This window comes from Aethalodelphis obliquidens, unplaced genomic scaffold, assembly GCF_003676395.1.
Source record: "Aethalodelphis obliquidens isolate GAN/ISIS:26980383/991018 unplaced genomic scaffold, ASM367639v1 scaffold37, whole genome shotgun sequence".
NCBI classification, from domain to species: Eukaryota; Metazoa; Chordata; class Mammalia; order Artiodactyla; family Delphinidae; genus Aethalodelphis; species Aethalodelphis obliquidens.
In genome coordinates, this window is record NW_020837981.1 from 302027 (window position 1) to 327465 (window position 25439).

The 25439-nt window shown below is 49.7% G+C and overlaps 3 protein-coding genes across 22 annotated transcripts in view; 1 reads left to right on the forward strand and 2 right to left on the reverse strand.

Moving 5' to 3' along the window:
* The window catches only part of GPRIN2 (G protein regulated inducer of neurite outgrowth 2), a 41625-nt gene extending 34294 nt beyond the window's left edge, over nt 1–7331 (reverse strand). The window contains exon 1 of the mRNA XM_027129636.1: nt 7214–7331. Within this exon, the coding sequence (XP_026985437.1) occupies nt 7214–7279 (66 nt within the window). The 5' untranslated portion in view covers nt 7280–7331. The remainder of the gene's footprint in view (nt 1–7213) is intronic.
* SYT15 (synaptotagmin 15) lies at nt 1743–12494 on the forward strand. 5 transcript variants are annotated; one of them, XM_027129641.1, is made up of 9 exons: nt 1743–3627; nt 4643–4835; nt 5399–5541; nt 6490–6785; nt 8255–8431; nt 9052–9175; nt 10131–10310; nt 11218–12010; nt 12367–12494. In XM_027129641.1, exons 1-8 carry the CDS (start codon nt 3621–3623, stop codon nt 11358–11360), a joined length of 1263 nt encoding a protein of 420 aa, XP_026985442.1. In that variant the 5' UTR covers nt 1743–3620; the 3' UTR covers nt 11361–12010; nt 12367–12494. The 5 variants fall into 5 exon arrangements, with proteins under 5 accessions (XP_026985442.1, XP_026985444.1, XP_026985445.1 ...); XM_027129643.1 differs by having other exon boundaries at nt 8255–8425; XM_027129644.1 differs by having other exon boundaries at nt 4648–4835.
* Nucleotides 12495–16713: 4219 nt separating this feature from the next.
* Nucleotides 16714–25439, reverse strand: part of SHLD2 (shieldin complex subunit 2) — a 112163-nt gene continuing 103437 nt past the window's right edge. For 9 of the 16 annotated variants that reach the window (XM_027129650.1, XM_027129651.1, XM_027129654.1 and 6 more), the window contains 2 exons: nt 22928–23043; nt 21678–22102 (listed from right to left, as the gene is read on the reverse strand). In XM_027129650.1, coding sequence (XP_026985451.1) covers nt 21819–22102; nt 22928–23043 — 400 coding nt within the window. In that variant the 3' untranslated portion in view covers nt 21678–21818. The other 7 variants (XR_003437835.1, XM_027129659.1, XM_027129657.1 and 4 more) reach the window with 7 other exon arrangements.

Here is a 25439-nt window from a genome sequence, read left to right on the forward strand (position 1 = left end):
AAACTCAAAAGCTTTTGCACAGCAAAGGACACCATAAACAAAACAAAAAGACAACCCACAGAATGGGAGAAAATATTTGCAAACAAACTAACCGACAAGGGTTTAATCTCCAAAGTATACAAACAGCTCATGCAGCTCTATGTCAAAAAAATAAATAAATAAACAACCCAATAAAAAATTGAGCAGAGGGCTTCCCTGGTGGCGCAGTGGTTGAGAGTCCACCTGCCGATGCAGGGGACACGGGTTCGTGCCCCGGTCCGGGAAGATCCCACATGCACGGAGCGGCTGGGCCCGTGAGCCATGGTCGCTGGGCCTGCGCGTCCGGAGCCTGTGCTCCGCAACGGGAGAGGCCACAACAGTGAGAGGCCTGCCTACTGCAAAAAACAAAACAAAACAAAAAAACAAAAAATTGAGCAGAAGATCTAAATAGACATTTCTCCAAAGAAGACATACAGATGGCCAAAAAGCACATGAAAAAATGCTCAACATCACTAATTATTAGAGAAATGCAAATCAAAACTATGAGGTACCACCTTACACCAGTCAGAATGGCCATCATCAAAAAGTTTACAAACAATAAATGCTGCAGAGAGTGTGGAGAAAAGGGAACCCTCTTACACTGTTGGTGGGAATGTAAATTGGTACAGTCACTATGGAGAACAGTATGGAGGTTCCTTAAAAAACTAAAAATAGAACTACCATATGATCCAGCAATCCCACTCCTGGGCATATATCTGGAGAAAACCATAATTCAAAAAGATACATGCACCCCCATGTTCATTGCAGCACTATTTACAATGGCCAAGACATGGAAGCAACCTAAATGTCCATTGACAGATGAATGGATAAAGAAGATGTGCTACGTATATACCATGGAATACTACTCAGCCATAAAAAAGAATGAAATAATGCCATTTGCAGCAACATGGATAGACCTAGAGATTATCATACTAAGTAAGTCAGGCAGAGAAAGACAAATATGATATCACTCATATGTGGAATCTAATTTTTTAAAAATGATATAAATAAACTTATTTACAAAATAGAAACAGACTCACAGATTTTGAAAACAAACTTATGGTTAACAAAGGGCAAATGTGGGTGGGAGGGATGACTTAGGAGCTTGGGATTAAAATACACACACTATTATATATAACATAGATAACCAACAAGGACCTACTCTATGGCACAGTGAACTCTACTTAATATTCTGTAATAACCAATATGGGAAAAGAATCTGAAAAAGAATTAATATATGTATATGTGTAACTGAATCACTTTGTTGTACACCTGAAACTAACACAACATTGTAAATCAACTATACTCCAATAAAATTTAAGAAAAAAAGAAAGAAAGGCAGAAAAAGTAGATATGTAGATGACAGGAAGTCAGAGAGATGAGAAAGTGCTGCTGCTGGCTTTGAAGATGAAGGCAGCTTCTAGAAGCTGGGAAAGGTCAGGAAATGGATTTTCCCCAGAAGGGAAGCAGCCCTGCAGGCCCATTTTAGTCTTCTGCCCTCCAGAACTGTAAGGTAATATATTTGTGTTTTTCTTTTCTTTTTTTTTTTTTTTTGCGGTACGCGGCCCTCTCACTGTTGTGGCCTCTCCCGTTGCGGAGCACAGGCTCCGGACGCGCAGGCTCAGCGGCCATGGCTCACGGGCCCAGCTGCTCCGCGGCATGTGGGATCTTCCCAGACCGGGGCTCGAACCCGTGTCCCCTGCATCGGCAGGCGGACTCCCAACCACTGCGCCACCAGGGAAACCCATATTTGTGTTTTTTTAACCACTAAATTTGTGGTTATTTGTTACAGCAGCAACAGGAAACTAACACAGACATCCAGTTCAGACCTGAGGGGAAAGACGGGGAGGTCTGGGGCCACTAAAGCCCCATTTCCTGAGACACCGCCCCCATCTCCAGCCTGGTGAAAGCAGAGGTCAGGGCCTCAGGTCTTCCAGACACTCCAGCCAATAAGACTGGTCGCGGAGGGAGGGGAAAGGGCAGTGGGGGAAATGCCCTGCCTCTACCTAGCAGGGTGAGGGGGTGGAGTGGAATGAGAGGTCCCACTCCTCCAGGACACTTTCGGGGCCCCATCTTCTCACCACCCCACGCCCATCTAGATCCTGAAAAAGACTGACCACACTTCCTCTGCACTCTAGCGACCAAAGGCTCCCAGACAAACTCCTTCCCCTGAAGGGAGTGGGATCCCTGTTCACCACCCATCCCACCTCAGGTCATTTAGGGCTCAGGCAGGGCGGGGCCTAAGGCACACTGACTGACTGGCGGGCTCTTCACCTTGTCTACCCTGCCTCCTCCTTCCCTTGATAGGCACAGGTGTCACTTGGGAGCAAGGTCCAGGCTCAGGCTCAGGCTCTGTCTTTGGACACAACGTTCAAGACCGTGAAACAACAAGACCGACCCTCCCTCCGCCCACAAATATCTTCCTTTCCTTCCCCACTTACAGATGCTTCGAAGTCTAAGACGCTCCCACAAGAGCTCTCCGCAGGGACGCCGTGCGGGCCCTGGGAGAGTGCTCATCCTCTACGGGGTTGCACGCTGGGTGAGAGCAGGCTGCGGACCAGGAGGGCCTTTACTCCAGCCTCTCCGTCAAGGTTGCGTTCACCAGCCTCCATTGGCGTAGCCCCTGCAGTCTGACAGTAATCACTATAGAAATAGTGACAGTGGGTGGTTAGGACTCCTCGCTTCCACTGCAGGTGACACGTGTTGGATCCCTGGTCGCGGAACTAAGATCCCGAAAGCCTCACGGCTGGGCCAAAAAACAAACAAACAAACAAACAAACAAAGGTTACTGTGGGTGCAGAGTAGGGACGAGGCCTAGGCGAAACCGCCCTCCGTCAGATAATCACAATAGAGGCTGGCACGCGCCGCGCTCCCCCAGCCTTGAGCCAGTCACCTATCTGAATACATTAGATACGTTAACCCTAGAGGGAGTACTATTACGAACCCAACTGAGCTGCGGAATCTGCGCTCTCCAACGCCTCATTGCTGTCTGTGTCTATTGAGCCGGCAAACCTGTAAACCTGGGCGCTGCCCTGCGCTCCCCCGCGGTCAGACCGCAGCGCCGGGGCCGGACAGGGGGCGGAGACTCGGCCCTGAAATCCGCGAAAGCTCCCAGGAGCAGGGGACGGAGCTGGGCCTCAGTCTGCAGAGGAGCTGCGGAAGGTGGAGGCGCATTCCTAGACGGGCACAGCGCGTGCCAAGGCCGCCAGGGGTGAAGAGCCAGGTGCGGAGCCGTCTACCAGACGCGGGCGGAGCAGGCTTTAGCTCTGCGCCCGGGAAACCTGGCCCTCGCGCCTCAGCCGCGGGGAGCCCCGGGCGCCCCGCCCCGCGCGGAGCCCTTCGGTTCCGGGAGCGCATGGTCGGCTCCGCGCCCTTCCAGGGCCACGACCAGGGCCGGGCAGGGGCGGAGCCGCGGCCTCCGGGAGCTGGGTCCCTGCCCCCGCCATTCTTTGCTGACCGGAGCGCAACGAGGTACTGTCCCCCGCGTCCGTCCGACGGCCCCGCTCGGCGCTTTAAAAACCCGCCCGGCTGCAGCGGCGGCGGCGGCGGGAGGCGCGACCGAGCCCCGGGCCCGCGCCCCAACGGCCAGCCAGAGCAGCCCCATGGAGGGTAAGTGCCCTCGCCTCCTCACCCGCTACCCCGGCGCCGCGCTCCGCGCCCCGGCCCCTCAGCCACCCGTTGCAGCACTTTCCCTCACCCCGCGGGCCTCTGCTGGGGCGCAGCCCTGCCTTGCCTCCCGCTCCTAGCGGGGTGCGGGGATGGAGCGTAAGGCCCGCTCCTCGCAGCTAGCTGCGGGTCAGGAGGTGTGGGTGTCTCCTTCTCACCACCCAACTGGGTCCTGACCCCAGAGCCTGGGAAGCCCCGCGCCCGCACGTGACCCGAAAGAGGGACCTTCCTTGCTTAGCGCAGGATCGAGGGTCCGAGCTCTCTCAGCCGGCTCAGACTGAAGCCTCCCAGGTCCGGGCAAGTGTGCGGTGCCGGTGCCGGTAGCAGAGTGCCTGTGTTTTGGTTTCTCACGCTCGCTGCTCCCATCTTCATCCACATCCCCTCCACCGCCTCCCACCGACTCCGCTAAGTGGGCTTGCTGTGAGGGAGGGCTCGGTGGAGGGAGCGGTTTTTAGAGAAAGTTACAGAATTCAAGCTACAGTCCAGCCTCTCAGCAGGTTCCAGGACCCAAAGGGTAGGGCTCTGGGTGCCCCCCAGGCCGTCATCCCTTCCCCTGCTTTCCTTAAGTGCAGGGTGCCCAGCTCACCCTCAAGCCTGAACAGGAGTCCAGGGAAGATGGCGGTTCTCATAAGAGAAGGGTTAATTTCTACGCAGGAGCACAAGGAAATGGTTCATTTCACCCAGAATCCCAAGTCCCGGGCCAGCTGCTTTCCAAGGGAAACCAGAAAGCTCTGCCCAGTGCACTAGGACCATAAGGGAGATGGTTTCTCCTTGAGACCCAGCAGAGCCCAGCCAGCAGCCCCCTCCCCAGCAGATACATTAAACCTGCTTCTGTGTTATCCCTGGGGTCCAACCCAGGGGGGTGGCCTTGCTGCTCAAATCCTGTCCCCAGCCTGCCAGTGGTGTGAAGGGGTGTGGCTCTCCCCAGGCATCACATCCCGGTGGTGTCTGCCCCCAGAGCAGGTGGCCCTGGTGATTGGGGGCATCCTTGGGGGACTGCTGCTACTGCTGCTGTTGATGGTGGTGAGACGGTGTCTCTGGAAGAGGCTTTGCGCCACGTTCGCCTATGAGGAGCTGTCAGGGACCACGGCTGCCTCCAGCACACAGGGACACAAGCTCTGCCCACCGGATGCCAGGACCCAGGCGAGCAGGTGAGGCAGGATTGGGGCCTTGGGGCCAAGGGAGCTCCTGCTTTTGCTTCGGGCCCTCCCTGTGGCGTTTCCCCTGGAGCGGCGTGGGGAAGGAAAGGTCTGTTTATGGAGGGCCTCCTCTGTGCTGTCAGCAGGCCGGGAGCTATCACAAAGAAACCCCACAGTTCTCACCACAGCTGTGAGGCAGGTGTTATGAAGCCCGTTTTCCAGCTAAGGAAAGTGAGGCTCAGTGGACGTAAGTAATGGGTCCAGATAGCACAACTAGGAAGTGGCAGAAGAGGCATTCAAACCCAGGCAGGCCTACTCCGGAAGCTGTGCTCCTTCTCCAAGTCAGCACTGCTGTGGGCAGACAGAGGTGTTGCCTCTGGCTGTGTGTGTGTGTGTGTGTGTGTGTGTGTGCGCGCGCGCCCTGGTGTGGGCCCAGAAAGTGGTGCTCTTGCCTCCTCCTGGCTCCTGCTGGCTTTTTTTCCTCCAGTGCCTGGCACTCAACCCCTCTGGGCTGAGCGCTCTGAGGCCACACTGTTCACTAGCCACCTACGTGTCATCTCCGTGCCTCTGGACAGGCCACCAGGTGTACCATTCGTGGTGCCCCCTTCCCTCCAAAGCCAAGACTGGGTGCCCCTGAGCAGCAGAGAGTGGGCCCAGGCCCCACAGGACCCCTGCCCAGCCCCGGAGCTCCTGCCTCATGCCACCCACAGCAATCTTGGTGAGTGTGCCCACCAGGGCCTGCCCAGGGGTCATGGTCTGCTCAGGCCGGGGCGGACCCATCTGGTTTCATGGGCCTGGCTCCAGAAAAGAGCCTGGATGGCCCTGGGGATGCCAGAGTTGCCCAGGGACCACTCTTTCCAGGTGCTTGGGTTTACCAAGTGCCTGCCGCACCCCAGCCTGGGCCAGATGTGGCTTCATGTGCCATTTTGGAGTTAGACCATAACTCTGGGGTGGGGGGAGGGATTATCACCCCATTTTACACATTAAAAAACTGAGGCTCCGGAGGTTAACAGTGCCTTGCCCAAGGTCACAGAGGCAGTAAGCAACAGATCTGGAATTGGAACCCTGGTGTTCCTGGGTGCAGAACCTGTGCTGTGTCCTGCTTCCAGATGATGGGTTGGCCAATGCAGAAGGCGGCATGGTGGAAGCTGGGCGCACAGCTCTCTGCTGCCTCTGTGCTCTGAAGGCCTCCCCGGAACCACCCAGTAATCAGCTGGGCCCTTCTAATTTAAAGAGGAAGAACAGGGACAACACTATATTACTGAGACACCCTCTGGACACCACGGAAAGGGGCCAGGCCAGATGCTGGGAACTGCGCCCCGCCCTGCAGGCCCTGACCTCTGGGGGTGGGGGTCAGTCACGGGAGCAGGGGTTGAATGAATACTGTGGCCTCCGCTAGGAGCCCCAGGGAGGAGCAGGCCTGGATGTGGAATGCCTTAGTGCTGAGAAGGCCTCTTGGGGGAGCTGCACTAGAGAGAGGGGCTGTGTTCAGTCTGGAGAAGAGAGCGGGGCGAATGTGGTCAGGAGAGGCCAGTGAACTGCCTGGTCAAAGCTCAGCCAGGAAGGGCTGGGCCAGGAGAGGTGTGGCAATGGAGCCCAGAGCTTGCTGTCCCCCATGCCCCTGCCTTCCCCTGGCCTGCCAGTCCTCCCAGCCCCTGTGTTGTAGGAGACGCATGCGTGGTGGGGACCATCAATCCAGAGCTCTACAAGATCCTGGAGGACAAAAGTGAGACCCACTTCCCTGAGGGCTGCCTGGGGCGGCTGTGGTTCTCTGTGGAATACCAGCAGCGGGCCGAGCGACTGCTGGTGGGCCTGATCAAGGCACAGCGGCTGCAAGCCCCCTCAGAGCCCTGTAGCCCCCTGGTGAAGCTCCACCTGCTACCGGATGAGCGGCGCTTCCTCCAGTCCAAGACCAAACGCGGAACAACCAGCCCACAGTTCGACGAGCACTTCATCTTTCAGGTATGGCCTCCGGAGCGGGCAGGGTCTGGGACCCTCTCCCGCCTGGGAAGGACAGACATTGCGCAGGAGAGCCCCAGCCTTCTGTGCTAACCACGGCTCTGCAGCCCCCAGGACCCCTGTGCCACAGGCTCTGCTTTACCCCTCCTGCCAGGTCAGGGTGTACAAGAGCCCTCACCCTTGCATGGTGGGGGAAGATGAGAGACTTGAGGGATGAGGGGGCAGAGGGCTAGGTTCCTCCTGTCCAGGTTGCCTGGAGGTGAGAAACAGCAACATATTCTTGGAACACCCACTGAATGCCAGGCCCTGGCTCATGGAGCTCAAGGAGGCACCCCAAAGCCCTGGAACACGAGGAGCTCTCTGGCAAGGTTATCCACGGAAGGCGGAGGGGGAGACCCCCCAGGCCTCTTGGGATGGGGGCAGGAACTCACCCGTCCCGTCAGAAGCCAGAGCAGGACCTGAGAGCCATCTTGCGACAGGTGGTGCCTTGGCAGCATGGTGGGCGGATGCGCTCAGGGTCTGGAGGTGCTGAGGCTGCCGGGGCACTGAGCCAAGCTCACGGCGGCCTGGAAGCCTCAGCAGGTGACTGGGGCCCTTACGGGAAGCCAGCACTCAAGAGCTGCCGGGAGGCCCCGGACAAACATTTTTAAGAGCAGGGCAGCAGGCTGGTCGGCAAGGTAAGGAGAGGCCAGTCTGCATCTGGGAAGAGCGTGACTCCTGCCTTCTTCCGGGGCTGAGCACTGAGAAGAGGGGTGGGACACGGCCCAGCCCCTGGCTGTCCTGCTGGTGCTGAGGTTGTGAGAATTCACAGGTGAACCTGCTCCTCTTAGGACATCCAGATCCAAGGTGGGGAGGCTTGGATCAGCCGCACGTCATGCTTGCGTAGTTACACCCACCACTTCCCTGCCCTGTCCCTGCACCGACTTGCTCCTGGCCTCTCTGTGCTTTACGGGGGAAGGGGAAGGAGAAGAAGAAGAGGAGAAAATCACTATTAATTAACCATCTGCCATTCGTGGTTTTATAACCCAGAGAGTAAGAAACATGATCCCGTTTTACAGGTGAGGAGACTGAGTCTCAGGGAGAGGGCTGTTCAGGTGCCCAACTCAGGTAGCAGAGACAGGCGGGTTCCCTGGGCTCCAGTGCGGGAGCCTCTTACACGGTTATGTGTAGGCAAATCATTGGATGCCCTGTTAACTGTAGATTCTGCTTCATGGGTCTGGGTGAAGCCTAAGGTCCTGCACTTCTGAGGTCCAGGGGGTGGTGTGTGCTGCTGGTCCTTGGAGCACACCCTGCCACCTCCCCGGGATACTGGCCCAACGGCAGCAAAGGGTCCCCTGAGGATGCCTGGGTTTGGGGTGCACAGGTCCCTGGTTGAGACACCCCTCATGGAAGGATCCTGTATCCAGAACATACCACGCCATCCCATCCCCTGACTCCACACCTGAGCCCAGCTGGGCCCTCATTTCCCTCAGGTGCCCAGCAAGAGTGTCACCCAGAGGGTGCTGAGGTTCTCGGTGTACCACGTGGACAGGCAGAGGAAGCACCAGCTCCTGGGCCAGGTGCTGTTCCCCCTGAAGACGGAGACCCTGGCGGGCGACTGTCGGCGCATCATCTGGAGAGACCTGGAGGCTGAGAGCCTGGAGGTAGAGGTCAGGGTCACCAGACCTATGCCACCATGTGTCAGACTCTACCATGGACAGCCAGCAGGTGTGGCCCAGCACCTGCTGGCCAGTGTCAGCCCTCAGCATACTGCCCACCACCCCTACAAGCGTGACTCAGCATGGTGGGCCTGGGCCGGAGCTGCGTGGGACAAGGAGGGTGTGTGGAGCCTGGGCAGGGAGGGGTGCCTGAGCCTCTTTTGCCCTGGAGGTCAGATTACCTGGAGCATCCTGAAAAATCCACGTTTGGATTCCCATCCAGATCAGACAGCTGTGAAAGATGACACCCCAAACGGACCAGCCAAGGAAACTACCTACCCTTCCCCCAACCCCCAGTGAGGGTCCGGGTGGCTCAGAATAGGCCTTGGAATACCCCAGACCCGGGTTTGAATCCTCAGCTCTGGTCCTTACTACTGTGTGATCTTCAGCGTGCCCCTTCAACTCCCCAGACCTCAGTTTCCCCATCTGTAAAATGGTGGGTGGGCTTCCAGGAGGGAGCGTGGCTATGTCACGGACTACCCAGGGCCTGCCTGCTGGGAGGAAGGAGGAGGGCATGGGGGCCTCCAGTACCTACCAGGGTGACAGGGGTGCTTTCCTCTCGGCCTCTCCAGCCTCCCTCCAAGTTTGGCGACCTCCAGTTCTGCCTCAGCTACAACGACTGCCTGAACCGCCTCACGGTGATCGTGCTGCGAGCCAAGGGCCTCCGACTCCTCCAGGATGACACGAGCTTTGTCAGTAAGCCTTCGCCCTGGGGCAGGGCCCACCCCGTGAGCTTAGGACCCTCACCCCCGCCGTCCAGCTTCTGCTCGCATATGCTGCCGGGAGCACTGCCTCCCGAGCCACGCCCTCCCGCTCTGCGCGGCTGTGGCGTGAGAAGCTGCTTCCTTATGTGAATCCCAGGGCTGCGTCTCCTTGGCCTCCATCAAGACCCCTAAGACACCTGAGACCAAGTTTGCCCCTCCCTTTTCGCAAAGCAGTGTCTTGGCTCCTTGCCTGCGCTGCCTGACTCCGCCCCTGCCCTTCTGCAAAGGTTCCAGTTCCTCCAGGAAGAGGCCCTGAGCCCCCCTGCCCCGGGAGCTGGGGGTGCCGGGGGCACCCCTGCGTGCAGAGCTGGTCACTCAACTGGAGCCTGGGAGCTGGGGGCACAGGAGCCCTGCTCGGGCTCACCCCACATGTCCCGCCCCACTGCGAACCCCCCCAGCCACACAGTGTCTGCCCCCATGCGTCTCTGCCTCTGGCTCACTGTAAGCAAGCTGGCATTCAACCCTCCACTGCGGATCCAAAACCCATCTAAGCCTCCCCCCAAAAAGACTTGGCCTCTGAAGGAGAAGGTGTTTAGGGGCCCCAGGAGGCCTGAGCACCAGGCAGGCAGGACCTGTCCCCTGTGGGGAGGGATGGGAGTGTGGTGCTAGGTTCCAGGAACAAAGCCCAGCCCGGCCGTGGGTGCGTTCCGGAGACAGAGAGGAGAGAAGAGGAAGGGAGCCGAGCGTTTCCTCGGCTGCAGGCAGTACACTAATCAACCCCGTAATCAACCCCGCTTCCTCTCTTAACGCCCTTTGGCTGCAGCAGCTGTGAGTAATGGGGTCCTGGCGCCCAGGCGGGGCATGTGCCCTCCCAGCCGGACCTCCCACAGGCTGGAGGCTGGGCCCCTGCTCGCCCCTCCTAGCCCGCAGTCTGCACTGCCCCCCAGGTGTGCTTGTCAAGGTGTCTCTGATGAACCACAACAAGTTCGTCAAGTGCAGGAAGACTTCGGCTGTGCTGGGCTCCGCCAACCCTGTGTACAGCGAGACCTTCAGCTTCAAGGCCGACCCTGCCGAGCTGGACACGGCGAGCCTCAGCCTGGCAGTGCTGCAGAGGGCCGACGGGGACAGTAAGGCTGCTCCCTTAACCTCAGGCCGTGGGGGCATTGCTGTGCATGCAGGAAGCACAGACCCTTTGGAGGGAGCTGCATGGTTTCTGTTCTCCGCCTACGGAAACTAGTGCTCAGAGAGACTGAGATGATTGCCCAAGAACGCGGAGCTTGCTAGTGAGAGAGCTGGGGTTCACACCCAGCTTTACTCCGGTTTGATTGTCCACAGCACCCTAGAAAGAGGTTAAAGGAAGGCCTCTGCTACCGCCTCCTGGAGCAGATCACCAGAGAGGTTGGGAGACGGCACAGCTACGCGCCACCAGCCCAACGACCTGGTGCCGTGGGTCTCTATGTGCCCTTGTGTTGCCTCACGCCTTCTGTACAAGTCTTGAGGGTCCTGGGTCAGGTTCAGTGTGGATGAGAGGGTGGAGTTATCCCAGGCTGCTCTCCCATACTGCCCCCCACCCCAGTGTCCACGGTCACTGAGGCAGAGCTGTTGGGCCAGCTGGTCTCATGGGCCAGAGCTCAAGCCCCTTCTCCACTGTGGTAGTTGGTGGGTGAAAATCATTGTTGGGTACTCGCCCTGAATATACAGCAGGCTGATGGAAGAGGGCTTCCTTCTGGAGGGGCCCCTTCCTCCCTCGGCTCTTTGATGTGAGGCAGGTTTGACGGCCCACCGGGAGGGTGGGGGCAGAGTGGGTGCCCCAACGGAAAGGCAGGCTCTCCACCTGGGCTCCCTTCCCCTGCCAGCTGCCACTCCAGATCAAAGTCAAGACCTCTTTGGAGGCTGTCAAAGAGGGAGGGGGCTGGCTACTTCCTTCTAGGGGAGGAGTGAGAGAGAGAGAGGGAAGGCACTGGGGATGGCTGAGGTCATGTGGCTTCTGGGCTCCAGAGAATGACAGTGTTCTCCCGCCCCGCCCCCCCGCAGGGAGCTGCGAGTTGGGCCAGGTGGTGGTGGGCCCCTACATGTACGCCCGAGGCAAAGAGCTGGAGCACTGGAACGAGATGCTTAGCAAACCCAAGGAGCTGGTGAGGCGCTGGCACGCGCTCTGCCGCACCACTGAGCCCTGACCCCGGCAGGGACCTCGGGTCTGCTCCAGGAGCCCTATCTCCCCACAGCCAGGCCTGACAGCCACAGGCCTGGACGCCGCATCCAGCATTCTCACTGGGCTGCAGGACCAGCCCGAGCCGGGGGATCACGAGTGCCGATGTGCAGGAGAGAAGAGACGACAAGAGAGCCCCTGCCAGGACAGTGTTGCAGCCGCTGGGTTACATCTCACCAGCATGAGAGGCCCTCCTGACTCATTCCATCCTTCTTTACCCGTGGGGCTGCCTGGGCTTGGAATCCTGGCTCCTGGTCATCCCAGTCTCGAATTGGACCGGAATCTCAGGCATTGGGAAGAAATACTCTCTAGAGTGAAAGCATAGCTGTGCACGTTGCATGGAGTGCCAGGGAAACTTGGAAAACTGATGATGTGTTGATGCTCAGCCTCCACTTTTTTCCTCTGTGGTTTCTCTGCCTTCTGCCTGGTGGAGAAAATGAACTGCCCAAAGTGTTTATTTCGGTTGGTCCACAATAAATAGCACAATCTGAGAAACTGGATCAGCATGTAGGTGCGGAACAGTCCCCAGGATGCCTGGGCAGCACGGCTTGGGAGAAAAGGCTTCTGGGGCTCGCGACTCACTCGCTTCACACCTGCAGGAGAAAGCAGCCCACCCAGGTACCAAGTGGTGGACGGGTTCTGGGCGTCCGCTCCTGGGGCTCTCACTTTGGGCATGAAATGGTGAAAGCATGTGGCCAAAGCATAGCCCACAGGGCTGAAAGCTTTTCCCGTAAGCCTAGCAATTCCACTATGATTATTGTGTTGTGGTAGGTGTCGGTGTAAACTTCATTAAGATGGAAGTTCCCTCAACTTCCCGTGAAGATGTACTCAAGGTCACCGGCAGCCCTTGTGCTTGTCACTGTTACTTATCAGACAGTCTGTATTTTCACCCAAATGCTACTAAACTTGCAGATTCAAGCCTCGTTACTGTGTAATTCGAACAACATTTAAAACAGAATCTTCTCTTTTCTTAGGCAGTGAAGCAACTTCTGCAAAAGCAAGTAGTGAATGTTGACGTCGGTTTGTGCCTCTTTGACTTCACCTCCATTGTCTGCCAATGCACAAATATAAGCTTTGCTGGTGGTGGTCCATACGCACAGAATACCTTGTGTTTGCTTTTCCTCACTTATTTCACGGGTACATTTTTAATGTAGTCCACGCTCCAGGAATTTCTAATAGTGCTGTAGCACACACATAATAGGCATTCTCTGTTTGTATATTCTCTGTGTGTATAGCCAGCTACTAAAATGGAACTGTTCCCCTTTCACCTGGGGTCATGAAACCACAGGTGCCAACCACCTCCACATTTCAAGGGGAGGTTCATGGCTGTCAGTGACCTTTCCAGGGCCACTTGGAAAAGTTGGTAAGTTTTCCCTTTGCAGGACAGAATGGACGGGTATGGCCTACTCACGGTTGAAAAATCTCAATGGCAAGAGACAGGCAGGCTCTCTGCTCTGATGGGGAGGTGGGGGTGATATACTGGACTGGCCCCCGTCTACAGACGCAGTCAGGGTGAAAAATACATAAGTGCCTCCCGTAGACCAGAGACGACAGCCAGCCTGGGCTATCTCGATACTGTCCACAAGGTGACCCCAGCAGCATGAAGCCCTTGGCATTTCCATAAAACATTTAGAACCAGCTTCTCAATTTCCACACCAAAAAAGTGCTAGAATTTGGCTGGATTCTTCACGGAGTATATAGATCAGTTTGGTGGCCATTTGGTATCTTTACAATGTTGAATCTTCAACCCATTAACATGGTGTATCCCTCTATTTCTTTAAGTCTTTTGCAAGTTTCCTTAAGCATGTTTCATGGTTTTCAGGAACGTGTTTTTGCACCTCTTTTCTTGGATTTATTCTTAGGTGTTTTATATTTGTTTGTTTCCAATATAGAGAGATTCTATTGATTTTTGTATGTTGACTTTGTACCTAGTGAGTGGCCTTGCTCAAGTCACTTGTAATAGTTCGTCTGTAGATTCTTTGTACTTTCTTTGTATATAGTCATGGCCTCTGTGAATGGTAGTTTTACTTCTTCCTTTCCAATCTTTATGCCTTCTTTATCTCTTGCCAAATTGCAGTGGCTGGGTAACTGGACAAGAAAAGGAAATAAAAGGCATCCAGATCATGAAGGAAGAAGTAAAACTATATTTATTTGCAGATGACGTGGTTATGTATATAGAAAATCCTAAGAAATCCACCAAAAACTTTTGTGAATATAGAATTCTAGGTTGACATTTCCTTTTCTTTTAACGGCTTTAAAATGTTATTCACATTTCAGAACTTCTTTTTCTTTTCTTTCTTTTTTTTTTTTTTGGCCACGCAGCATCCCTTCCAGGATCTTAGTTCCCAGAATGGGGAATGAACCTGGGCCACCGCAGTGAAAGTGCCAAGTCCTAACCACTGGACCGCCATGGAATTCCCTAGAATTTCTTTTCTGTGTCTCCCTTTTATCTGACATCTTGGCCCCTCCAGCCCCAGCTGCCTTGGCAACCCCAATCTCCAGTGTCTTGTCTCTCCAGCTGCAGAGTGCTGCCTTTTCTGCCTCTTAGCCATGGCCCTCTGTCCAAATGCTCAGCCTCTTAACTAGAATCAGCCAGTTTCCTGAAGGGAAAAGTGGTTCACAGAACGTCAGCTCATCTCCTTGTGTTTTCCTTCTTCTGAGATCGTGGTCCACCAAATGCTTGTCAACTTGGCAGCTCTTCAGCAAAGAAGTTTTCTGTATTTGGTTCAGGTTTTCTAGTTGTTCTCAGCAATGAACATAACTCTGACTCAAGCAGAAAAATAATTATTTTCTAAGAATTCTTCTCCCAGAAAAAGAATTCTTAGCAGAGTGATTTTATACAGGGAATTTGATGACACAAGTTACACAGCCTTCTTGGGAGGCTGATGAAGCTAAAAGGAGAAAAGTTGCTTGTATCAGTTGGCTATTTTTGAAATAATGGTACATAACAAACAATCTCAACATCTCGGTGTTATACTAAAATGAGCATTTATTTCTCACACATCTATGGGTCAGCTGAGTGTGGGCTGATCTAGGTTAGGCAACTCACTTTCAAGCTGTGGGTCTGGCCAGGCTTGGGTCCTCATCCAGGCCTGCTCCATGTTTGTTCATTCTGAGCTCTAGCTGAAGGGGCAGCAGCTACCCAGGGAAAGCTCTTCTCATGGGGAAGGCAGAAGAAGGGCAAACACATTTCTGCCCTCTGCTTGTGTTGTGTCACCTAATATCCCATCGGCTGAAGTAAGTCATGTGGCCAAGTTCAAAATCAAGGGGCAGGGAGGTAAACTACACTTTTTGTGAGAGGAACTGCAAAGCACCATAGCAATGGATACAGCTACGGGGGGGGGTTAAGGATTGCGGTGATAACTCAGTGCACCATACTGATGTTCCCTAGAAATGGGGAAAGCCAGGCCCTGTGCTTGGCTGTGCAGGTGCAGTCCCTGAGGAGGAGACCTCCCTGCCTCGTAGCTGCTGCCAGGTCTCAAAGCCATTGCTGCCTATTTGGTATCCCATAATGATGACTGGGCAGAATTTGTACAAATTCTTTGCTCAAATTACTGCAAGAGCCTTTAGCATCCTGCTGTCATAAATGTCACAGTCAAAGGGAGAAAAGGATGATTTTTTACCTTCTTTCCACTCTCTAGCTTCACCTGAGTGTCTCACATTTGGTAAACTCATCCTGGAACCCTGTTCGTAAGTGTCAGGAAGCATAATTTCCAGACTTCCATTTCCAAAAAATGTAATAAGACCTTTAAAGGGGATGGGGAGGGGGCTGTGTGCCAACCCACACTCTGGGGCAAACCTGAGTCACAGGAACCTGCAGAGAAAGGAGGCTCTTGAAGAACCCTCATGAGTACTCTAGCCCATAACTGGTCATGTTAGAACCTCTCCTGCCCCTTAGGTGGCCTTCCCATACCCCCTCCCTGCCCCTGTGTGGATGATCAGAAATCCCTGTTAGCAAGTTGGGAAAAGAGGAGTGGGAGCACAAATTGGAGAAACAGGAAAACAGTGCTCCAAGCCGATCTTCTGCTGTGGCCTGCTATAGGCATGAGCCCAGGTCAGGGCAGGAGTGAGGGGGAGGCGTACACTTTAAATGAAGTTGGAGATAACTAATGAGAACCTACTGTATAGCACAGGGAACTCTACTTAATGCTCTGTGGTGACCTAAATGGAAAGGAAATCCAAAAAAAGAGGGGATATATGTATATGTATAGCTGATTCACTTTGCTGTACAGTAGAAACTAACACAACATTGTAAAGCAACTATACACCAATAAAAAATTTTAAATAAAAATAAAAAAATAAATGAAGTTGGAGGTTTGGATCACTGCATGACTGGACATTTCAAGTGCTGAACATAACCTGTTTTTGCAAGTAGAAGTTATAGGAAAAATTTATTGTTACATAGGAGTGCTCAAAAAAGTCATGGGACTTGCCCTAGATTTTATCCAAATGGCAGGGAGAAGCTACCTGCCAAGCAGGTTTGAATGGATGACTGGGGAAAAAAAGGATCAAGTATTTTGCTGATTACATTCTATAAGGCCGGATCTTTCAACAAAATGGATATATTTCTTAATTGAATTTGTTTGTTTGTTTGGCGGTACGCGGGCCTCTCACTGTTGTGGCCTCTCCGCGCAGGCTCAGCGGCCATGGCTCACGGACCCAGCCGCTCCGTGGCACGTGGGATCCTTCCGGACTGGGGCACGAACCCGCATCCCCTGCACTGTCAGGCGGACTCCCAACCACCGCACCACCAGGGAAGCCCCTTAATTGAATTTAATATGCCTTTATGAAGACAGATTGGAATATCTACTTATTATGGGGTTTTTCCCCTAATTTTCAAGTATGGAATTATTTGCTCAGATCACTCTTCCCCTCTCAATTTCAGAGTTGGGTTTCTCAGAGTGGAATGACTGTCAACGTGGGGAGAAAGGCACTAGCTCTGAGAAACTGTACTAGGTCATTGCACATCATCAGCTTGTTAAACTCCACAGCAGTCCAGGAGAAACTGCCCCACACTTAGAAGCGAGGAAAGTACACATCAGGGAGGAGATGCCATCTCTCAGGCCCCAGAACTAGGAAGTGGTGAAGCTGGAATTTGAATCAGACTCCAGATGTCTAAAAATGGTGTCGTTATCACATATAGCCAGAGAAACCTCAAAAAAGCGACGGTGTAGTGCCAAACAGTCCCACAGCCTGGGATCCTTTAAAGGACTTTTAAGGGCCTATTGGATAGAGCCGCTTCTGTTTGTGCACCTTTGGTGGCTGTGCATTTCTCCACATTTCATCCTCCCTTTTTCCCCTCTTCCCTCCCTCCCGCCCTCCATTCTTTCCTCTTTCCTTTCTTTCACTCCTGTCTGTATAAATTATCTGTTCATCTCCACTGATGAAGTATAATCCAGCAAGTGACCAGATTTGATTTCTATCTGTCCTTTGGTAATATGTTTTTACCGGTTTGCTGATTGACAAATCTGATAGGACAAACGCAGGGAGTAGGTGATGGGTGGGTGGCACACCGGTGCAGACCGGATAGGGGGCTGGAGCTGGTGGCCTCCTTGTCAGGAGGGCTATGGGAACATGATTGACGGGCCAGGCCGGCCGCAAGCTGGTGGAGGGACCGGCGGCGTCCAGGGAATGTGGCCGGAGCAGAGCGCCACCCGGTCGGTGTCCTCGCACTCAAATCTGGACTGATGAGCGGCTACTGAAACAGCAAGAAAAGCGCCTGCCTCCCTCAATGTATCTCTAGCGCCCTCTACTGTTTAGCATCACACTCACTGCGAAGGAGAGACGCTTAAGGGAATTCCGTCTGCAGAGCATATATTGAAGGACGAATTTGGAGCTGATTCCGGAGGTGAAAAGCTGGAAGAAGGACCTCAGTTCTTGTTTTCTTTGAAGAATTTAGCAAAGAGACCAAGAATGTGAAAAAGATAAAAGCGTTTATTAGAAGCAAAAAACGTGTGGAAGAGGCAGTGTATGTGTGGAAAAAACAAAATACGTTTGGAGGAGCACACAGTCGGGCTCAGAGTGAGTTGCACCAATAGGGGCAACTTAGGTTGCTTATATAGGGTCAGTTTTCTGGGTTTTGGTTTTGGCCAATCGTCTCCATATTTGGCCCTGGTGTGGGGCACATCACTCAGCCACGATGGGTTCCAGCAGGCATCTTCTCCCTCTTGTCCTTCCCCTAAACTGAGGGCCTTCTCTAAGCTTGTGTCAGGCCAGGAAATCCACAAGAACGCACCCAATCAGGGCCCACTGCTCCTGCTGGTATCCCATCTCAAAACGTTGGCAGGAGATCAGCTGCAGCTGCTCAGCCTGGGGCCTATCTCCTACCTCAGAGCTGCGAGGCAATTGCTAACTGGTAAACCAGCCCTCCCAGAATCTTCCCTTGCACCCGCTCCCAAAGACTACCTTCCCCTCTCCCACCAAAATAGCCACTAACCTGATTTTTTTTAACCACTTTATACCCATTAGAATGGCTAAAATGAAAATGATTGGCACCCCCAATTGTTGGCAAGGATGTAAAACTGGAATCCTCATACATGACTGGTGAGTAAAACTGTGCAGTCTTGGAAACTGTGCACTGACAGTGTCTTATAAAGTTAAATATACACCTATCCCATAAACCAGCAATCTCAATAGGCATTTACCACACGCCCCCAGCTTCAAAATGAAAACATACATCCACAGGAAGACTTGTTTATAGCCACACATCTATAGGTATTCATAACAGCCAAAAACTGAAAGTGACCTTTCATAGGAAAATGGATAATGTAATATATTCATAAAATTGGCGTATTCCTTGGCAATAAAAAGAATGAACTATTGAGTCACATAAAAACTTGGGTTAATCTCAAAAATGTTGTGTGAGAAAAGCAAGTCAGCAAGGAATATAAGCTATATGATTTCATTTATATGAAGTTCAAGAACAGGTCACACTAACCTATGGTAATTGAAATCAGAACAGTGGTTTCCTGTCATGAGTGGCAGGGGACTAACTGGAGGTGGAAATGAGAAATTTTTAGAATGATGGAAATGTTCTAAATCTTAATTGGGGTATTGGTTACATGAATGTATTTTTTTTTCTATATTTGGGAAGTGATCTTTTTATTATTATTATTATTTTTTTGGCCACACTGCACGGGTTGCGGGATCTTAGTTCCCCAACCAGGGGTCGAACCCATGGCCCCTGCAGTGGAAGTGCAGAGTCTTAACCACTGGACTGCCAGGGAATTCCCAGTGAAGTGATCTTTTTTAATATAGGGAATTTATATTCTTTAGAAGTTAGGGACATTTTCCTAGTAATTCCATCAAGTAAAAATAAAGAATAAAGTAAAACTAGGATTTCCCACCCAGGGGAATCACTACACGATTTTGGTAAGATTCTTCCAGACAGTATGTTCACAGTGCTGCATACATTGTACTATACACGTATGCAAATAAGGACAATTCCTTAGCTTGTCTAGTATCTGATTATGCAGACAATTTGCTGACCTGCTATCTGCGCTTATCTGAGCACGGAGTGAAGTGAATCAGAGATACCAGGATGGAGAGAGGAGTTACCATTTGGAGGGAGTTGTGGAGTGGAAGAGATCAGGCAGGAGCTTGATCTCCCATGACAAGAAATTGTCATATACTATATAAAAAGGTTTTGTTGGGAACTACAGACCCTTCTCCACAGAAAAAGGTACTTTTGTGTGTGTGCACTCTCATACAATCATTTTTGTATATGGTTTTGAGGAGAATCACAAAACTCCTGAGGTTCCTTTTTAGGGAAGCCAAGTTAAAAACAAAAAAAGCCTGAATTAGAGAAAACAATTTCAATGAACCAAAAGAATTTTTAAAAACACACCTAGTAAAATAAACTTGTTCATTTTATCATGGATTTAGTTATGTTCAAACAACATGATTAATCTAGTAATCCTCCAAACTTCCAGGTTAAGTACCGCTCCCTATTTTCTCATTGGTGATTACCCTTCTCTACGAGCTGCTGCTACAGTCGTAATGAGAGAACCAACTGCAAAGTGTCTGCTGGCAAGCAAATTCAGTGAGGCACTCAAATCCTAGAAATGAACAATGTGACTCTCTGCCTCCCCTGATAAAGAGTTGAAACATGATCATGTTTCCTGCATTTTCAATGCCTCTCTATCGAAAGACATGCTCGTCTGGAACTTGTCTAAACGTAGGCTTATATGAACTAATCCATAGTCATGTATAGTTATAATCAAGGAAATCATGTCATGTCTATGGTTTATTAATGTAGGTGTAAGGAAAGCACTAGAGTTTGTGACCATAGCAGAAAAGCAATTCCTGCGGAAACGCCTCAGGTCCGCGTCCTAGTACTTAGGAGAGTGCCTGGAATGGAGCAGGGACTAACTGGAGAGAGCCTTTCATCCTGATGAAATGCTGCGTGTTGCCTTCATTGCTAGATCATTTTTCTAGAAGCAAGAAAGGGAAAGACCAAAAAACAAAAACCTCAAAGAATTTTCTCAGGGAAAGAAAAGTTTTAATTAATATCTTTAACACAACTCTCTTTAAAAAATATACTTATTTTAAAACCCTGAGCAAAAGCCCTGTCATTCATTTCAAAAGACAAATCATTTCAGTGCTCTTCCTTTAAGTGCCTGCAGTTTCTTACTCTGGTCTCAGAGAAGGGCATGGGACCCGTGCTTCCTGTCGTCAGGATAAAAATCCAGGAGGGAGAAATCCTGTTGTAGCGGGTAGCTGTTTTCATCTAACACAAAGAGGCTCTGCACCTTCAGGACACAAGGTGCCCCACTGCCCGCCAGCAAGGCATGGAGCAGGTCTGCGGCGACCAGGTTGTAGGTGACGTCTGAGGGAGGGGCTGAGGAAGAGGAAACATGAAGGGCTCTTAGCATCCCTTCCCGGAGTGTGGACATGCTCACATTGAAGGGTTCATTGTTTCCCTTGGTTTCTCAAGTCCCAAACCCACTGTAAATGTCTCTTTCTACCCCCTCTCTTTCTAGTCACAGGTTACTCTAGAATGATGAGGCACAATTCCTGCTGATCTGGAGAGAAGGCACAAGTAATGCACTGTTCAGACTGATGGTGTTTCCTGTTATGGTACAGCCCCTGGCTTCTTCAAACAATCGAGGGAAGAACTGAGATTAATCTTTTCCTAAATTAAGGCTGAAACAAAAAGGGCATGTCCATATCAGAAAAGTACTCTTATATTTATCTAGTCTATAGCTCTTATCACAGTTACATATACACATATTTATTGTTCATATAACAGGACTCTAAGTTGGTTACTTAATATCAAATCTTGATAATATATACAAATACTAAGATTATAGGTGGATATGTCATTGTATTCTGCATTTGTCCTATATGCTTCCTCTCATTTTTTGAGGACATCCAATCAAGTCATTAGCAAGTTGCTCAACACTAGACAGACAAGGCACCACTGACTATGCTCAGACTCTACTGGTTCCCTGACCAACACCACCAGCCTTTCTTGGATTGACTCTACAGACTCCTGGAGGGCCCATGACATATTCCTGGAGGTGTGAGAATTCTGTACAACACTTAAAATTTTTGAATTTTCACTTTAATAAGCTAAAAAAAAATCAAGGTTAGTGATAACCTGAATGATCTGATGAACACTTTATAACGGTGCCCACATCTTCACTTATGGATACGATTTAATTAATGCCAAGAAGGAGGACTTTAATTGTCTCAGGACTGGGCAAAACACAGGTCTATACTGTATGTGAGAACGATGCTTCTCTGAGAAATGAAGACTAACTGCCATTGTGCAAAAGATGAAAAGACAAGACTGAAAATAAACAAAGAGCAATGAGAAAAGGCATGAAAACAGTGGAAAGAATGAAAATTAATAAAGAAAGTGAAGTTAAAAAACAGAGACTTCCGATTAGGGAGTAGAATACTGGGAAGAGTGTGTCTCCTACCCTAACAATTATTAGAAAAAGCTGAATAAACTACAAAATCACAATCTTCTTGGACCTATAAGTGAGCCAAGGTTGTACGGCTGCCAAGAAGACTGCAGTGTAAGGAGAGACAGGACAGGAGCACGGGTTTACCTGGGGCCGAGCTCAGAAAGAAGACAGTCCACCAAACAAGCAAGAATGAAGAATGTGCTTCAAGTTTCAATGAACTGCTAAAAGCCAAGCGTGGACCAGCGTCAAAGACAAGGGGGCACGTGCTCTTCTCATCTTCACCAGGTACTCACAAGGCTGGATGCAGGGCAAGACATCAGAGAAAGCTTCCAGCTATGGTGAAGGCCTGGGAAAGGGGAGAAGCTGCCAGGAGGAAAAGCACAAAACACCACTCAGGACGGCTCCCTTAAGGAACAAAAGCCTTAAACTGCTGGAGGAAGACCTCAAGTCCTACTGCCCCAAGACACAGATGGTGAGGATGAAGATGGAGGAAAGGTGAAAGGAAAATCCCTCTATCCCTGGGGGAGGGGCAGAAAACCACCCTGGATCAAGACCATTAGCGGTGCCCTGCTGCTGAGAGAGGGGCAGGACCACACAAAGATACCCACCAAGGACACGAGGCAGAGCGTGGCTGACTTGGCAGGAGGGGCAGGGTCACTGAGAAAGCACCACATCCAAGACCCAGACACGCAGAGCCTGTGGAAGACTAAGGCTGGACCAGAATCAAAGAGAATCACTCCTGCCCTTCCCTCCAGGCTGGGATTCACCAAATGACAACGAATAGAGGTTGTACAGCCTGGGGAGGTATAAGCACATGAAGAGAAACTCTCTCTGAGGCCCAGGTACAGAGTGAAGGGTTAAAGCTGACTGGTGAAGCAGGAATATTAGGGAAAACTCTCTGGAGAACCACTCCCCACCATGAGCATACATAATGCTAGATAACTGGAAGCCAGTGGTGACCGGAAGGTAACCAGAACAAAAAAAACTCAACTCCGACTCATGGTCTGACAAGATTAACTACTCTGCCCACCCCCAACTCCCAGTAAAGGTCTAGGAAAACAGGCATGCCCACTGCAGGTACAAATACTATTTACCTCAGTCTGTATCGTTCTATATGCAATGTTCAGCATTCAAGCAAAAATGAAAGCCAGAAAAAATAACCCACTATTAACAGACAGAGCAATCAATTGAACCAGATTAACTCAACTGCTTAGAGAGTCTAAGACTAATGAGAAAAGGATGGAGTTTGAGCATGTGACAAATGGGTCATCTTCACTTTGTTGTTAGCCACTGACTAGACCTATCATCAGAGCTGAAGATCCTACATATCCACACCACTGACACTGGACAATCTTTATATGTTTATATAGTGTCGCACATTCATTTACTTAACTATTATAAAACTAAGGTCCTGGTGTTGGACACCAGGTAGGTCCTTGTTGATTATCTATTTTATATATAGTAGTGTGTATAGTCTTGTGTTTCACTTAAGCTTATATACTGACAAAAAAACCCTCTTAATTTACAGTATAGTGTTCCTTCTGTTCCAATATACTATCTACACTCCTGAAATGAATGGTTTCACCAAGAACAACCTCTTGGTGGCGTGTTGATATCTTACCTATAACTCTGTTGAGCCAGTCAGGAGAAATGTTGAGAAGAATCTTCTCTATCAGCTTTGATCCTACATGGACGCAAACCTTATATATTCCGTCAACTATGGTCATTAAAGCTGGCCTACAAAAGAGTAAACAGCACAGGACCCTCAAAAAGATTTTCAATTAAAGAAATGTTTAAATGCAATATAATTTCAAAAATCACTGGGTTTTTATGCAGGGTTAATTTAAATTACTAAAACAACTCTAGGATGTCCTGAAACATCCCAGAAATAAAAGAAGGGCTTTTTTAAAAAAAAAAAGAGTTTCAAGTGATAAACTAATAAATTTTATTTATTCCATATTCATTTTAAATTTTCAGATACTAATGTAAGAAGACATGATTTTACACTGCTGTGTAAGTTATTTCTAGAAATAAAATAAAGATGATAATCATGTATTTCACAATCAATTTCAAGTTATTTTTTTCTACTGGATTCTTTCTCATCAAAAACAAACTGTTTTGCATGTCAATAAACAAGGAACTAGGTAAATAGTTTTCAGTACCTCATGCAATGGAATATTATGTGACTGTTAAAATGAATGAGGAAGATTTATAAGTGCTATTAGGAGAGGAATGCCATGATACACTCTAAGGAACAAACAATATGAACAAAACGATATGGATAATATTATTCTATCTAAGTACTTTTAAAGACAGGGATATACCTCTTTTAAAAATAAATTATTAAAAAATAAATTGAAATCAAGATACTACTTGTGGCAATGACTGGGTCTGTGAACATCAATGGCGTCAAATAAGGAACATGGTTGTGTTCCGTAATGTAGTTGAGGGCCAACCTTTTACAAACACAATGGTAGCAACCAAGTAACTTTTGGAAGAGGAAACAGAGGATTCACTGTCTTTAACAATGATGATTGGGCATTATCTTCAACTTTGCAAACTGGTCTTCCTGCTGGTACATATTGTGATGTTATTTCTGGAGATAAAATTGGTAATGATTGTACAGGAATTAAAATCTATGTTTCTGGCAATGGCAATGATAATTTTTCTATTAGTAACTCTGCTGATGATCCATTTATTGTAATTCATGCTGAATCTAAATTATAAAGCTTGAATTAAATACATATACCGGGGGGGGGGGGAAATAAACTGAGAACAGAATTTAGAAAGACTCACTAGTATAGGGGAATTTAGTGTAACAGCTAAAACATGACTACTGATTTTCCCTCTGAAAACTTACTTCCCCCTTTATCCACATGATGATTCTAGTTTCTTTCCTCTTTTACACTCTATACTCTTTCCCCAGGCTATCTTTCTTCCTCTATTCTTTATTTCAACAAATACATACTCGATATCTTGTACCATGCAGTGTGCTAAGCACTGGGTATACACTAGTGAATAAGACAGATCTGGTTCCTTCACTCAAGGAACTTAAGAGTTTAATAGGATAGAAAGACAATAAGCTTTTCAACAATGGTGGCAAGATGATTCAATGGGGATAGAATAGTCTTTTCAACCAACTGTACTGGGACAACTGAATATCCACAAGTGAAAGAATGAAGCTGGACCCCTTGCTTATACCACATACAGAAATTCACTCAAAATAGATCATGGACCTATACATAAGAGCTAAAGCTATAAAATTCTTAGAAGAAAATATAGGAGTAAACCTCCATGATCTTGGGTTAGGAATGATACTTTTCTTAGATATGATGTTTCTTTACGTTGCTTGAAAAGCACAAGTGACAAAAAGAAAAACAGATAATAAAAAGTGTTGACAAGGACATGGAGACACTGCAACCCTCATACATTGCCGGTGAGACTGTAAGTAAAATTGTGCAGCAGCTTTGGAAAACAGTTTGGCAGTTCCTCAAAAGGAACAAAAAGTTACCATACAACCTAGCAATTCTACTCCTGAGTATACATCCAAGAGAAATGAAAACATGTCCACACGAAAATTTGTACATGAATGTTCGGAGCAGTGTTATTTACAATAGCCAAAAAGTGGGGATAATCCAAATATCCATCAGTTGATGAACGGATAAATAAAATGTGGCATATCCATATTATGTGGCAATAAAAAAAAGTGAAGTACTGATACATGCTACAACATGGATGAAACTTGAAACATGGTAAGAGAAAGTTCAGTCACAAAGGACTGCACACTGTATGATTATTTATATGAAATGTCCAAAATAAGCATACCTGTAGAGCCAGAAATTCGACTAGTGGGTGCTATGGGTTGGTGGGAGGGGAGAATAAGTGACTGCTATGGGTATGGGGCTTTGGGGGAGAGGGAGATGAAAATTACCTAAAATTGATTGTGGTGACAGTTGCACAAGCCTGTGAATATACTAAAGCCATGGAATCGTACATTTTAGATGGCTTAATCTGATGGGATGTGAATTATATCTCAGTAACGATGTCTTTTAGAAGACAATGTGCAAGTAAACGACTCCAGGTACACACACACACACACACACACACACACACACACACACACACACACACAC

Coding starts and splice junctions, on each gene's coding strand:
- SYT15 (XM_027129641.1), top strand. Junction 5,542..6,489: donor TGCCACCCACAGCAATCTTG/GTGAGTGTGCCC, acceptor CCTGTGTTGTAG/GAGACGCATGCGTGGTGGGG. Junction 6,786..8,254: donor ACGAGCACTTCATCTTTCAG/GTATGGCCTCCG, acceptor CATTTCCCTCAG/GTGCCCAGCAAGAGTGTCAC.